This window comes from Pagrus major, chromosome 1, assembly GCF_040436345.1.
Source record: "Pagrus major chromosome 1, Pma_NU_1.0".
NCBI classification, from domain to species: Eukaryota; Metazoa; Chordata; class Actinopteri; order Spariformes; family Sparidae; genus Pagrus; species Pagrus major.
Genome location: NC_133215.1, coordinates 17,523,805 through 17,540,377, shown reverse-complemented (window position 1 = coordinate 17,540,377; position 16,573 = coordinate 17,523,805). Strand labels below are relative to the sequence as shown.

General features: G+C 42.9%; 1 protein-coding gene across 1 annotated transcript in view; it reads left to right on the top strand.

Moving 5' to 3' along the window:
* Nucleotides 1-16,573, top strand: part of fam184b (family with sequence similarity 184 member B) — a 28,674-nt gene that overhangs the window by 946 nt on the left and 11,155 nt on the right. The window contains exons 2-8 of the mRNA XM_073477269.1: nt 6,563-6,751; nt 9,824-10,498; nt 11,131-11,266; nt 11,648-11,799; nt 13,633-14,178; nt 15,734-15,841; nt 15,927-16,225. Coding sequence (XP_073333370.1) covers nt 6,563-6,751; nt 9,824-10,498; nt 11,131-11,266; nt 11,648-11,799; nt 13,633-14,178; nt 15,734-15,841; nt 15,927-16,225 — 2,105 coding nt within the window. The remainder of the gene's footprint in view (nt 1-6,562; nt 6,752-9,823; nt 10,499-11,130; nt 11,267-11,647; nt 11,800-13,632; nt 14,179-15,733; nt 15,842-15,926; nt 16,226-16,573) is intronic.

The window sequence follows — 16,573 nt, the reverse complement described above, 5'->3', positions numbered from 1 at the left end:
TATGGGGATTCTCCCTCTCTATCTCTTGTGCACAATAATGCTTACAGAGGCAGGGCATGACCCATCGCTTGTTGAGCTATGACAATTACTGATGACTGTGCAGTTCCACTCCTCCTCTACGGCTTCACCTCTGTGCAGCCTGTACTGTAGGTATGTGTGTGTGTGTGTGTGTGTGTTGGATGCAATGAGTGCTGCAGTTTGTGTGTGTTGTTCTGAGAGCTTCTTCTTCAGACTCACAAACAAAGATGACACAGATGAGGGGTCAGCACTTGTGTCTGTGCTTGTTAGGGGAATTTGCGAGCCTAGTTCCTCCACCTCTCATGCCTCTCTGCTCCTTCCATCCTCATAAAAAAAAAAAAAAGAAGAAGCCTGGACTTCTTCTCTCTCTCTCTCTCCCTCTCTTGAAACTTTATGCAAGCCCTGTCAGAGTGCTTTAGCCGTTTGATGACCACAGTAAATAAATCCGAAACCCGGCGAGCTGATGAAATATAAGAAGAATCATCAAATCGGATATTTGGCGTAAGCGTTTTCTCTGAGCTTTGGGATGCTGGGCATGTGACACATGGTTTATTTGAGTGTTTTGGGGTGGGGGGTGTGGAGAGGAGAGGAAGTGGGTCAGCTGTGGTAACCTTATATATTTAATAACCCCTGCTCTCTGCGTGCATGGAGGCTGACACACACACACACACACACACACACACACACGTACTCAACACACCTCCTCACGCCTCCATCCATACTTCTGCTTGACTTCCACCACAGCTCCCTTCCCCCCTCCCTCCCTCCCTCCCTCCTCCCCTCTGTCCTGGTTGAATGGGTGCTGCTTAATATAAACCAGTAGCACGTCGGAGTGTGTTTACATGGCGGAACGAGCCAATGGGAAGAAGGCGAGAGCTGACCAGGCCAGCTGTTGTGAATGTTCACATAAGCTTGTGCGTGAACAGACGTGCACACACACACACGCCCACACCCCCCACACCGACACAGAGAGGAGAGCAGTCTCTTGATGTGACTCAGAGATCAACAGAAAGCATATTAAAGTGTGTGTTTGTGTGCACATATGCACCCACACTTTTGATTGGCAGCTCTAATTCTGTCTGTGTGATTTCCTGTACTTATCTAGCTTACACTGTCACAATGTTCCCTGCTTTGTAATCCAGCACACCCGGTACCCTCTTTGATATGTGTGGAGGTATGTGTGTGTGTGTGTGTGTGGGAGAGGGGGGCTGATGTAAGAGAAAAGTGTTGTGTGCACGCTCGCTTGTCTCTTTGCCTAACCTCTCCTCTGTGCACCAACCACTCGCTCTACATCTCACTCCTGTTCCAACAGCCTCGTCTCGGCCCCTCTTTACACCGTAGACAGAATATTAATTTCATGCTTTGCTGACTATGAAGTTATTGTCAATAAGCAAAGGCTCGCGAGGCTACATGAATAACATTATCGACTGGCAGGATCAATATGGGGATCTGGAGACAGGATTTACAGTAGCGAGAGGCCCTCGCCACTCTCTGACCAAGCCGCCATGCCAAGAGTCTTCAGAATTTACACCCGACATGCTGAATCAAAGTGTGACACCTTGTTACACTGCAATCTGGAAGCTAAGACTTCAGAGGGAGGCCTGTCATGATAACTGCTTTATGTTAGACGATTTATTGTTTCATCATTAATTGAGATATATAATAGTATTGGCCTTTTAAAGACTGTTTATGCCAGATATTTATACTAGAATGGCACTCAGTAGAGCGCATACCTCCACCAAGACCCCTTGTGTACTCATTCGTAGAAACCAGCCACCTAAATACGCTTCATTTTTTCCATCAAGATCCATACATTATTCTGGGAAATTGACAAAAATGTTCCCATCTCACGATGTTAAAGAAAGAGAGAAAACACTCTAAACGTGTATGGGGTCTATTCTGGGCTGAAACCCATCCTCCATCCAAGTTTCGTGGAAATCTGTCCTGTAGTTTTCATATAATCCTTCTGACAAACCAACGAACTAACGGACGCGGGTGAAAACATGACGTAATAATAGCATAATAATGCAAGTACACCCTTGAGAAGAGCAATGCACTATCTGAAAAAAAAAGTAAATATCCTAAATAAATAAAACATGAATAAAATAAGACCACACGACTAAAACAATAAATAAATGTGGAGAAATTCTTGGACGCTGCACGCAAGTCTCATCATGGTATGGAAAAATACTAACAGGATGTTGGCTAAACATGCATGTAAACACAACACGCAAAATGACAGCGGTCATGTACATACATCCGGTGTTTCCCATTAATTGACGAGATTCTGGAAACCTGCCATAGTCTAATTTGTTGCACCATGTTTTTTTCACCACTTGTTATAGCCATAAAGATCTGTAATGTTTCGCGGCGTTGCTTCAGCAAGCGTCTTTCACTTCCAGTCAGTCGATGCCCCGTCATACGCGCACACACATGCACGCACACATAGGGAGCCAAGGTGTGTGAACGTCTGCCATTTGGTGACCTACTCTATTTCAGCATATCTTTTTATTATTTTATTTAGCTTATAGCCACCATAACCTACTGGGCATAACCAAACTAATAAGGCTGCTGAACGGGAGCTTATCATTTCAACTTTTCTTTTCTAAGAGTGACAGTGTGTGATTTATTCTTTCAAATATCACATAGTCTCACTTTAAGTTTAACTGGTAAAGATAGGATTGCTCTCAGACAGACATAAAAAGCGTTTCATTTGCCATTAGGTGTGAAAATGCAGGAATAATTAAATGACTTGATCTGTGGTTCTCAACCTCTCTGTTTCGTGACTCCTTAAGATGACGCAATGACTGGCTGGGGACTTCTTGTCACGACTTTGAAGTGATCATTTTTATTTTCTCCGATTGTGTCATTTAAATGATTTTTAGAGGTCTGAAGATGTGAAACCATCCAACATTTAAAAAAAAAAAAGAGGCTTGGAGATAAATCTGAATTTTATGTAGCGTATTTTTTCTATCTTGTATCATTTAATAAGCCCCACTAGTTTACATCATAGGGTTAAATGTACCGTTTCTACCGTGTCTCATGGTTTTAAGTCCCTTTGTTCAAACTACGGGGAATCTTAACTCTACAGCATGCAATTATATATTAGACAAAAGGCAAACATGGCTGTGGCAAAAGTTTTGGGAACTGTCTTTCAAAATGTGAACGTTACCTTGCAAAAAAAAAACAGGTCACACAACCTTAACCCCCATCCATCACATTTGGGATGAGTTTGGACATTGACTACAAGCCTGGCCTTCTTTCCCAGCATCTTCTTGCCCAGCTTCACTGATGCGCCTGTAGATTAATGTGAGTAAATCTCTGCAGCCGAGTTACAAACATGAGGAGAGCCTTTACAGAAGAGTGGAGGCTGTAAGCAGCTGCAAGCGTTGTTGTTGTTTGAGTTAACTTCCCTCCCTCCTCCCTACAACGCCACATGAATGTGCAGCGGTAATCACCAGACACAGCAGCAAACAGAAGGATCCTGCTCTCTGCGCGTTGATGAGCAGACAGGATTGCCTCATTATGGAGTTATCCGTCCTGATTGGATAAAGTGGACAGGGATACCAGAAAATCTTTCTCTTTCACTGCATGAGCGGGGGACAGAGAGACAATGTCCACAATGTTTGGATATTTTGCTATCCCTTAGTTGGTCCAGAGTCCAGACCTCCAGGTTTGGTTTAGATCGAAACAAGGGATAATTTCATGCAAAAATGAAAATTCAGTCATTTTCTTCTCACCCTCATGTCAATGGAAAGTTGGGTGAAGTTTTGTAGTCCACAAAACAGCTCTGGAGCTTCACAGCAAAGCAGCGTTGCAGCATTCTGCTAAATAACTGAAGTAGCTGGAGACTTGCTTTAAAAAGTAATAAAACAATGAAGAAAAATAAAATGGCTCAATACAGCTTGTCCGAGGTCAAGACTCTGAAGTTATTTACATATTTGATACGTGGTCGAGCTTGTGAACCCACTTCAGATGGGCTGTGAGCTAACGCTTTTAGCTTCGCAGCTACGGTGAAGATTTTGGCTCAAAAAGGGTGTAAACAACATCTTTTCAAATCAGTTTGGGAACTTAGGGCTCACATAGACTTGCAGGATTAGCTGTACGGAGCCATTTTATGATTTCTTTTTTTGTTTTTTTAACAAGTCAGAATGCAAGAAGAATGGTGCCATTCTGTTTTGCTGTAAAGCTCCAGAAATGTATTGTGGACTACAAAACTTCACTTAACTTTCCATCAGCATGAGGGTGAGTAGATAATGAACTCATCCTTTAAGAGAACCCTCGCTAAATCTCCCACTCCTCTGATATATCTTATTATCTTCCTCCTTCCCTCTCACTGTCAAACTGGCCACTAAGGTCGGCCAAGAACAGCACGCACACAAACTACCCTCAGAGCCTGCCCTCGTTTCGAGTCCCCTCCATTCCTCTGAGTCATGAGTTATAGTTCGTGAGCCAAAGTTCAGGCACTATGATGTGATTGAAAAGCCGGCAGCGTCACATACTGTCCGAGTGACTGACAGGGGAGAGAAGGGTCGGTTTTGTGATCAAGATTTGGAAAGATGCCACATCCATCATCGATGTCCGACGCCGAATTATAATAAATACGTCACAGATTAATGGACAGTGTTGGGACCATGTCAGTGTGTGTGCAAGTGTGAGGTGGTGACATGCCCACACACACATAGAGGGAATGTCCGGCAGTGCTGTGCCAGCTGTGTGCTGCAGACAGGGAGGCGTCTGAGTAAAATATGAGCCTATGTGTCCCCACCATACACCCATGCACATGCACTCACACAAACAAGCACACACACCTCTGCAGGGGGGTAAGTGAGACATCAGGGTCATGTAAGAGCAGATGATGACACTGTAGACATGGCATAGAGGGTAAAGTGAATAGTGGGGAGAAACGGGCCATATTTCAGGTGTTAGTCACAGTCTATATCGGGACGAGGGGGGAGAGACTCCTCGCACGCTGGCAGGCAAGAGAATCACTGTAATGCCTGGATGATATTAACTCACCGGACTTTGTTTACAGTGAATACACACAGTTTGTCGGTGCTGCTGTTTAACCTCTCTTATTTGTGTTTGGGGATGTTTCCGGATGTTTAATATTTGCTATCGTAAAGGTGCCAGCAAACAATCGTGGCCCCATAATGTCTGTGTTTGTGGACCAGTGTTGGTGTCAGTTTCCTGCTGTTTGTGATGTGTAGGGTTGCAACTGTATGAGATTGTCATGGTATGATAATCATCTCTGTAAAGTTTGGCAAAAGAGGACCCAAAGGCAGAAACACCATGCAGGGAAAAAAAAAAGAGCTTTATTAAGGAAGCTGCTGTAATTCAAAAATAAAAATGGCAGACAGCAAAAACCAAAGACACAGGCACGGGCAAATCTGAGACCTAACGAAGAGCAGAACTACAAAAACAAAATTCAGAAATGCAGGTTTACACAGAACAAGGGGAGGAAAGAGACAATGACTACACAATAAAACAGGAAATAACTAAACCAAAAACCATGACAGTCTCAGACAATAGTGTAATAGAGTGTTGTCACGATACTGGAATTTCTAGCTTTGATACAATACTTTGAAAAAATATAGATATTCGATACCATGATCTATACATCTATGCAGAAGTATTAAATCAGTTTCAAATATTCAGAATCTGTATTTTTTGATAAATTAATATTTTTTAAACTCTATTTAATCAATTAATTACATAATAATTTAATTGTTACACTATAACCAGTTCAGCTCAAATTAAAATAAGGACTCTTGCTAACACTTCATAATAACCATCATTAATAAATGGTAAATTTACAGTTAAACTTTACTTAATAGGTATTTAACTGTTAACAAACAATGACATGTTTTTTACTGGACTTTAATGCCGTGAAGACTCAAGCAGCAATGTATCTCACCCTTAAGAGCTGAAAACTAAATTATTATCAAAGAATAATAAACAGATTTTAATCTTGTTGGTCCAGTAAGGAAAAATACAACAGTGAATAAAATCAAAATACGTAAGAACAGTTTTATACTCTATGTGTGCTTACAGATCAAATAAGAAGGCTGAGAGGCCAATTTGAATCTTTTCGTATCAAAAGAGAAATATCTATTACTCAGTATGCAATGAAATCTTTCAGTGTCAGCTGCTTAAACAATAACTGTCTGTTTCTGTTTTAAATTATTCTGCAGTCCCTTCCAAAAATAGGAGGAAGAGGACACGAAAGAGCTTTTTCCTCAATCACGTCACTTCAGGGACAGAAAACCCAAAGACTCAACTTTTGAGCTACTGTAAAAGAAAAAGAAAAAAGACAATTATGACAAAAACATTAACAGTAATTATGTCCGTGTCAGACATCACATGCCACAGTGAACAACAAGAATAGCTGCTGAACATAAAATCAATTTACAGTCGAGTGGTGGTGATCAGTTCCTGTTTAGCTGCAAAGAAAAGGCGCCCTTTGCCATTTCTTAAAGCATTTTTACTCAACATTTTTTATTTAATGAAGACTCATTAAATGTCTGTTGTTGACATCCTCCAGGTGATTTACTCTCTGAACATGAAGAATGAGGAGCAGGAGGCGGCTCTGCAGGCCTTGAGCCACGCACACCACGAGGAGCTGCACCGCATCCTGATGGAGACGTGTCACGAAGGGGAGGGGTCAGCACTGAGGTCACGCCTCCTCGAGTTGCAGGACTCTCTGGAGGAGCAGCATAGAGTCGGAGCCCAGGTGTGTGTGTGTGTGTTTGTGTGTGTGTTGGGTGCACTCTTACCCTCCTGATCACGAGATAAACCGACCTCATTCAAGGGCGCGTTGTATCGCAGTGATTTAATGTGTAAACTCCCAGCGGGAGCAGCAAATCAAAGCCGCCCCTCATGTGACCTACAACAGTCAACCTCGTTCAGAAAGCCCGTTACTCCAACGACTTCATGCCTAATTTACATGCTCTGCTCCACAATAAAACTTCACAACATGAATCCTTAATACCCCACATGACTTTGTTGTGAGCTCCTTGGAAAAGGAAAGATCTTAACGACTAAAAAGATGAAACATTAATGTGGACTTTAAACTTTTATTTTGAAATGTGTGACCACATCTGTCTGGTTTGCTTGTCGTCTGCCATATGTTTTCCTATTTTTAGCTGTGGGATGTTTTTTTTTTGCTACCGGTTCAGGAGAATGTTATCTCAGGAGTGTGGACAGGAAATACATCCCTACGCGAAAACCATTTCACAACTTACAGCTGTTTTTGGTGATCAGAGGAATAAGCACAATCCGAGGGCTACAACACGATGAATGTTAGGTTTGTAGGAGGAACGTGTTGTCAGAACTGGAGCAGAGTGGTGCCAAGGTGCTGCTGATAGTATATTACAAGAATGCAGTAAGCTTAAAAAGAGACTGTAGAGTTAAATTTAATTTGGATTGATGCTGTGTCTACAGAAAGTCAAGACAATTTTATTTATATAACCCAAAATATCAATCACATTGCCTCAGTGGGTACAGTAAACATCATCTGTTAAAATCATTTATCAACAAAACTCAAACACAACCTAACAGCTAATTGTGCATTGTGAAATGTACCTTTAAGACATACTGGGTTGATTAGTTAGAGCAACGTCACCAGACAGCACCTTGTTATTCATTGAGTTAGTCGGACAGATGCCTGTTATCGAGCTCCTGTTGTCTTTTACCTCTTATTCAGGTATAATGTTAAAATTACGTGAGGCCACTGTTTTGTTCATGCATGATAGAGTAGTGGCCGTACAGCTGGGCTTTGTCAGGTTAATGTGTAAGTGATAAATGACAAGCGTTGTGGAAAACCTCAGGCATGTGTAGCTGTGTGTTTTGTGCTATGCCAACAAAGCTACATCAACCAAGAACCACTGACCCAAACTGCTACAGCAGTTCCAGTGAACAGTTTAACCACCGTTCAGTCTGGATAATCTGATATACTCTAATATTATAACACTGTAACATGATAAAACTGCTGGCAGACATTCTTTCTTTATTCTGCACACTTCCCCACAGTATAAGCACAATAATACACCAGATAAAGAAAGTGATATACTTGTCACAGGTAATGTATAATTGTTTATTTCATGGGTTGTGATTTCTAAGTAAGTTTGTAATTATTTCCAAGATGTTTCCAGGAAAAAAAGAGGAGAGAACGACGTAATGAGGTGCTAATTAAAGGTCCAGTAGAGACAGCGTTGAATTGGTACACTTCCAATTCATTAATTAGACACAAATTCTTTGTCTTGTACTCAGTGCTGAGCAGGCCTGTTCAATATGCAAGGAATTTGTCAACAGAAGAGGATACAGTCCAACAAATTTAAGAAAAGAAAGGACAAGACAAGACAAGACAAGATAAGACAAGACCAGACAGAACTTTATTAATCACAAAGGTATTTATTTATTTTTTTTGCCTGAAATTGCCAAGAAATTACAATAACATACAAATAATGTTACACGTACGGAGTTTTCTGACTGAATCATAAATGAATATCCGCTTTGGATTAAATGAGGCTTCTCTTGCAAGGAAATTCATATTTTCCCTGTAATTACCTAAACACAGAGTTCCTTCGAGGGAAACTCCCTGCAAAGTTATTAAGAGATTACACACCTACAAAATAAAGCGTAACAGAATTGTCTTTCATTTTCAGGACGCCTCAGTGCAGATTATAATTTACTTATGAATCCTGGTTAGTTTTGTGACAAGATGAATAAAAGATCTCAACAGTGCTGGTGATGATGTTTTGTCTCATATCGCAAAACACTGCTGCTAATTGGCCGTTACGCACACAGTCTCGCCTTTTTTAAAATGTTTTTGCAAACACAGTCTGTAAGAATGAGCCCTTTATAATTACAGAGGGAGCGAGTCCTCTTCCACAGACTCCACCATGCAGTGATGAAATGTAACTGAGTACATTTACTCAAGTACTGTACTATTGTACAATTCTGAGGTATTTGTATTTAAGTTGAGTATCCCATTTCTGCTACTTTATGCTCTACTACACTACACATACTAGTTACTTTGCAGATTACATGCTGCATCAGAGCCAAAGTAGTGCATTTTTAAATTAATTTTAAATAAATAATTTATCGGCAAGAGGAAAAAAAAAAATCTGATTCTGATAATCAGAAAATGTAAATATACGTATGATATACTTTTACGGGGGTAGCTAGTTAGCATGCTAACTTCAGCAGATATATATAGATGTCTTTGACATGATGTCAGAACTCTTATTTTGTCAGATTCTTTTATTTAAATTTTGAATGTTTTAAATTGAAATTCTTACATATTGCACACTTAATATCAGATTCTGTAAGACTTTTACTCAGGTACTATTATTATCGGTGACTTTTACTTTTACCAAAGTAATATTTTAACACAATATCTTACTCAAGTTTGACTTCTGGGTACGTTTTATGACACTGCCGCCATGTTGCACTGCCATGTTTCTACAGTAGCCCAGAACAGACAAACTAAACACTGGTTCTAGAGAGGGCATTTAACGTCTTTAGGTTTTTTAGCTGCCACTGTGGGGGAGGACGAGACTGAAACCACACCGCTAGATGTCACTAAATCCTAGACACTGGACCTTTAAGCAAATAAAACATAAAAAACATAAATATGCACTCCAAATACGTAAACATCTAAAAAACAAAAACAAATAATAACACGTGAAAATACAGGCACAACATTTACTCCAAGAAAAGATGGAAATTTATACAGTTATGAAGGAAACTGAATCTTTATGTGAAAGTGCATTGTGTAACGTGTTATCCTCTGTGCCTCTAGGTGCAGGCAGACTTTGAGTGCTTCCGCATCCAGGCAGAGGAGAGGGAGCGTGAAACTGAGGCAGAGCTGCGGAAAGAGTTTGAGGAGAGGCTGCAGGCTGCAGAGGAAGAGCTCCAGGAGGCCAAGGCCCAGATCAGTGATGCCCAGGAGGAGAGCCTGCGGCTGAGCAAACAACTGGAGAAGGCCGAGGAGCAGGTCCAGGAGCTGGGCGCCAAATGTGAGGAGCTGCAGGAAGCTGCCAACGAGGAGAGACGGAGCAATGAGGAGCAGAGGCAGAGAGAAGACGAGGTGAAGAAGAAAGAGGAGGAGGAGAGAGAAACGGAGGAGCGGGAGGACTTGGAAAGGGTGAAAGCGCTCTCGGAGGAGGTGAAGGCACTGAAGGAGGAGAGGGATCGGGCGGAGGAGGAGAAGAGGCGAGCTGTGAAAGAGGAGAGGGAGCGATGGGAGGAGACGCTGAATGAAGTGAACGATGAGAAAGAGGAGATGAGGAAGAGGATGGAGGCAGAGTGGAGGGAGGAGCAGCAGAGGTGGGAGGAGAGGGAGGAAGAGGAGAAGAAAGGGATGCACAGCGCTCTGAGGGAGAGAGTGAAGAGGGCTGAGGCGGAGGTGGAAGGTCACCTGGAGAGGCTGGCGGAGAGCAAGAGGAGCACGATGAAACTGCAGGAGCGAATACAGGTACACACACACACACACACACACACACGTAATCCTTCCATTCATACTATAACTATAATCCGATGCTGTGAAACGGGAGGTGAAAGGAAATTGAAATGTTGCAGCTTCCTGTCTCTGATGCACCGGGCTAATGATGGTGTTGATGGGAAAGGAGGGAGCGAGGTGGGAGCAGAGGGGGAGCGAGAGGGGGGATTTTGCCTGTCTAACCACAGGCTGCCCTCCCTGAGTGCTATTCCCACTGCCAGCTATCTGCTAATGAGTAGTTTGAGCAGGATAGATTCGCTGCACCACCACCATTACCACCTCGTGGATGAGCATTAAGAAACCCTACGAGAGCTGGCACAGAGCTGACATAAGCTCTCACAGCAGACCATTAAAGCCTCACAGCTGGGCGAGAGAGCTCCCTGACTCACCACATCTCATCCCATTCTCTTTTCTCCCTCTCTCTCTGACTTCTGTTCTCCCTCTCCTTCCTCCTTATCTGTGTCATATTCGCCGCCGGCTTTCTCCTTCTCTCCTTCATCTTTTTTTTGCTTTTCTATTCCCCCGTAATCCTCTTTGCCATCCCACTACACTCCTCCGCATCTGCCCTCCTCACTCGTTAAAACTCCCTCTTGCCTCTCCTCATCCAGGACCTCGAGGAGGAACTGGAGCTGGATCGGAGGCGTGTGTCCGAGGCCGAGGGCGTGGCTAAGAGGGCGGAGGAGGAGCTGGCTGTGGCCAAGGAGAGGCTGCTGCTGCAGGAGGACGAGCTGCAGAGCCGAGCAGGTAGTCCTTCTGTTGTCTCACCTGTCTGCTGGAGGAACGCTCACATCGGTGGAAATCAGCTGAGCTCAGTGCATTTTCACTCTGACTCAGCGTTAATTAAGTTTTCACCTCACGCCATTATAATATATACAGGAATTGCAACATTATTCATCCTCCACAAAGGCAAACAGTTTCATCAAAGTGTCATCATACCCAGTCAGCAGAAACGCCTCGAAATTTTATTTATTGCACGAGAACGATTTTTGTTTTAGGCGCTTCCTCGTTCACTGTCGGCCTGCTGTGAGTCCATTTTGTTTCTATTATGCTTAATCAATCAATACGATTGTGTGTGTGCATGCTTGTGTGTGTGTGTGTGTGTGTGTGTGTGTGTGTGTGTATCAGAGGAGCTGCTGAACCGTGGAGGCTGCGAGGTGTGTGTGTGTGCTGAGGTGGAGGAGCTGAGGAGCCAGGTGAGCCGTCTGCAGAGCAGGAACAGAGAGCTGGAGCTGCAGAGCAGTGGCCGCAACAGTGACCACGCCCGGCAGATACGCCAGGTAAACACACATCATACTGAGAAGTGACATGTGCGTATATATATATTAAAGGGACAGTTCAGCCCAAATTCAAAAATACATATTTTTCATCTTACCTGTAGTGCTGTTTATCCATGTAGATCGTTTTGGTCTGAGTTACTGAGTTCGGGAGATAATGGCTGTAGAGATGTTTGCCTTCTCTTGAATATAATGGAACTAGATGGCACTCGGCTTGTGGTGCTCAAAGAAAAACATGATGGCAAGAGCAAAAAAAAATTGACTCAAATGCAAAGATCACAAAATAAAGTCTGAATAAATAAAATGCAGAAGTTTACTTAGCAGCTCGAAGTAATTCACAGAAGTGACAGTCAGCAGAACAGACGAGGCAGAAGAGAAGCAGGCAGAAAGGCAGCATCCACAGAGCAGAGTGAATCAGAGCAGCTGAGCAGAACCCAGACTGATACCAGCAGAGCGGTACGGAAGACAACACAGAGAGCAACTTGTTTGATTGTTTGTAGAGCGAGATGATTGATCGTGCGTCTGTGTCGGGAAGCCAAAATCACAAGCGCACAGCGTTACTGAAGAATTTGTTGTTACCATAGCAACCCATGCAGATATGCTGGTGATGTCTTGGACCCCAAAATCCGATCTGATCACTCAAAAAAAAAAAAGAAAAAATAGTGCTGACACTCGATATTTCCGATCAGATTTGAGATGCAAATCGTATATTTTCCTGCCGTCTGAACATAGAAGTCTATGGAGAGAATTGACAGAGAAATTTCCGGCAAACAGGTAGTGAACAACTAGAAGTAAGTACGCAAAGGACTGATTTTGTGCGATAGAAATAAAATTGATTTTGATCTGATTTTGACTGATTGGATAATTGAAAACAAGTGATGAATTAACTGGTGGGGAATTGAACAATGGCAGGAAGTCAAACAAACTGGAATGCATGAATGTACAACATAAACCAGGAAGTGAAGTTAACTAGAGTCCATGTGAGTAATCACAAAAAACTACATTTGAAAAACTCAACAGGAGTGTCTCTTTCCAGGCGTCGTGACCCAGTTACTCAAGATAGTCCAGAGACCTCGCTGAGAGCAGTTTCATCTCTTTCGACTGTTCTACACCCGCCAAACAAATCACCGTGCAGAGGGAAGCGCACACCTACTCATGGATGAGAGGCTTGTGCTTGTTACAGCACAGGATGTAAACATTAATGGAGTCTGTCTGTCTGGCTAAGATGTAGTCTAGTTAGCTAGCCTCTTTCATGAGTAGATGAATGCTTCCTACTCGTAGCAAAACAATCTAGGTTAATTAAAAGCACTACAGGTAAGCAAAACAAACACCTGTCCATATAATGTAGTCCAGTACAAACTACCTGATCAAACAAACTGATCATTAAAAGTGTCATAAAAGTACAATGTATTTATTTGTTTGTTGCATTAAATTGCATTACGGTACATGCCCACACTCATTCATTGTCAATGGGAAGCCGCTGATTCGTTGCAGAAAGCATGCTGGGAATTAAACACTGCTCACACCAAGACAGCGAATCAGGCTGCAGCTCTAGCAACTTTCTGAGCAGCTGTGTGTACAATTAAGAAAGTGAGACTTTTCCACATTTTTTTCAGCAAATGTCTTAGGTCCAATCATTTTGCTCAAGTGAATCAAACCATTTCCAGTTGGTCTCAACTCAGTGTTTAATTCTCCCACCCATGCCCACAAGCTACCAACGAGGCAGGACAGACACGAGTTTATATGCACTGGTTGCATACAGTGGTCCTGCACCGTTAGATTGTACTGGTGTACCTAATGAAGAGAGTACTGAGTGCTGATTGTGTGTGTCGACAGCATGCGGAGGCCCTGTCCAGTCTGCGCTCTGAGATGGTGAGAGCTCAGACAGAAGAGCTGCGACGCATCCAAAAACATGCGGACGACGAAAGGGACAAACTGCAGAAGGAGATCGAAAAGGAGAGGGAAAACCTCCAGAGGGAAAGAGAACAAGAGAAGGATCAGTTGGAGAAGGAAAGAAACAGGCTGCGCAGAGAGAAAGAGGAGGAGAAGGGGGCGCTGCACAAAGAAGTGGAGGAGATCAGAGAGCGCCTGAGGAGAGAGAAGGAGGAGGAGGTGGAGCGGGAGAGGAAGGAGCTGGAGGTCGAGAGGGTTCGTGTCCGTTCGCAGTTGGACAAGAGCATCGAGCAGGTAGAGGCAGAGAGAGTCAACGTGCAGCAGAAGCTGGAGGAGGAGAAGAGGAGACTGGTGGAGAAGGCTGAGGAAGATAGGAAACGGTTGAAGGAGCAGGTGCGGAAGGCCATCGAGGAGGTGATGAGGAGGCACGCAGCCGAACTTCACAGCGTCCAGGAAGCTCTGAGCTCCGAGAAGAAGACCAACCAAGAGGTCAGTGATGACTAGAAGTATTCAGTTTGAGGCACAGATAAGTCAAGTATTGAGATGTTTACCTGCAGACAAGAGACCAGATTACAGGGAGAATGTGATTACATGCTGACTGCTCTAAAACCAGCATTTAATACTTTTTACTACCATGTTTTTAGTGTATGTCTTCCCTTTTCTCTTCTTGTTTTGTCAGAGTGTTTGGACTGATAGTGCAGCATGAGGCGAGGCTCTGTAGTAAAAGAGGACCCAGGTTTTCATAACATGCACTTATATATCTGAATTTTAAAAATAGCATGCTGTTCAGCTCTGGCAGCCAGCTCATATAGGCTTAATTATTTTAGTTTCACTTTCAGTCAGACTTGGGATTTAATTATTTTGGATTCAAGGACGAACGGCTATGAGAAATCCTTTTCCCTTTCATCCCCTCACACAACTGCAACAGTAATGCTCTCCCTGCTGTGTGTGATGCACATGTGCGCTTACAGTAGAAACTCTGTTATGCAGACACAGAAATCAAGATTCGCTAGCTGTTCTGCAACTGTATTTTTCTTAATGTGATAAAGGTTGTTATTGTTTAGGGCTGAAACCAACAACTATTTTCATCTTTGATGAATCTGTCGATTATTTTGGTCTATAAAATGGTGGAAAATGTCGATGTGTTTCCCAAAGCTCAAGATGACATCCTCAAATGTTCTGTCCACAACCCAAAGATACTCAGTTTATAAAGTCTTTTGTGGCTCCAGAGGAAGCTGATTGTCATCTGATAAATTGCCTCAAGAGGCTTAGTTGCATTGTGGGTGATGTAGGTTTTGAAAAGCAGTCCACTGGTCTAACATTTCACTCCTACACTGTTGGACTCCAATGGACAATTTAAAAACAAATGATATAAAACGATACAGCAGAACGAGAGATATCGCCTGTTTTATTCCACGCATTCTTCTTCCTTTGGAAAACCTGGTGCCTACATTACCCACAATGCAACTAAGCTAGGTGACATCACTGGAGGTAATTTATCAGATTACGTGCAACTTTAAATTGTATTCAATTGTACGCATCATTCAAAAGCTGAGAGCTTTGGAAGCAAATATCTGAAGTAATTACATTATAATTAAGTTGATAGGAAATAAATACGTATATGTCATCGACGTATAACCAGGTCAACCAAGATTTTTATCCTGTTTTATTAGAGGACTGAAGAGATTAAATGATACAATATTTTATCATAAAAAGGCAAAGATCGGAAGAGAATCAAAACTATTTTGTGTAACATAAATGTTCTTGTCTGATCTGCTGTCCTCTTTATTATCTCTCTGAGGGGTTGGCACCCCCTGGTCGGGATCGGCTGGTCTAAAGGAGCATGTTTAATGAATATTTGAACGAAGAGTAAATGTAGAAATACAAAGAGATTTTATCACATAATTGCCTGCCCTTTGAGCCCTCTTATAATGTGCACTTAATCATGACTAATTATTAATTAGGCTTAGTAATAAGGAGATAATAGTATGGTCGGGTTAAAGTGCTACGAAGACGATAAATTGTTAATTCATTTTCTTGGAAGGTGTGTGCCCGTTTGGATGAAGAGCGGAGAGGCGGCGAGGAGCTCCGCGGCGGGCTGGAGAAGGAACAAGAAGAGCTGAGGACAAAGCTGAGAGACGCTACCAATGAGGTCAGAGGTCAATTAGTGGAGTGAGTAAAAATTTCTAATATATAAGACATGTTAAATGTGAAGTGAAAAGTCTGTGTGCTCTCAGATCTGTAGGCTGGAGTCAGTGATCCAGCAGCAAGACAAGAAAGAGAAGGTGGCCCCTGACGCTGCACCCTCGTGTGGGCCGCAGTGCTCTCGTCTGGAGGAAGAGCTCCAGCAGACTCGCAGTCGGCTGGCTCGGGTGCAGGAGGAGGCAGACAGGCAGCGGGACAGGCAGCAGAGAGAGATCGCCTCCCTGAGAGCTGACAAACACAGACTGGAGGAGAAAGTCCTGGAGCAGAGCCGACTGAACACAGAGAGGAGTCTTCTCGATCAGGGCCAGCGGCACACTGAGGACCGGATCAGGTAGCAGAATAAACACGACCTGCCAGAACTGATCAGGATGACAACACAAAGTCTTGTAATCGCCTCCTGTGCCCTCCGGTTAAAAGATCACTGGGGGAGATCAAAGTTGAGTCGAGCTACAGCGACTTTTTTCCTCCCTTCAATTTGTCGGAGTTGAAGCTTTAATGAGCTTTATCGACATGTTTACCAGAACAAAACATGCAAGAAATAAGCTGCAGCTATGAAAACAAGACATGATGATACAACCGATACAGTAAACAGTGTCAGTACATCAAAATTCAATCAATATTACAATCCAAATACGCATTAGCAGTAATGGTTTTCTGTTCTGTCTTACAACATCTTCAG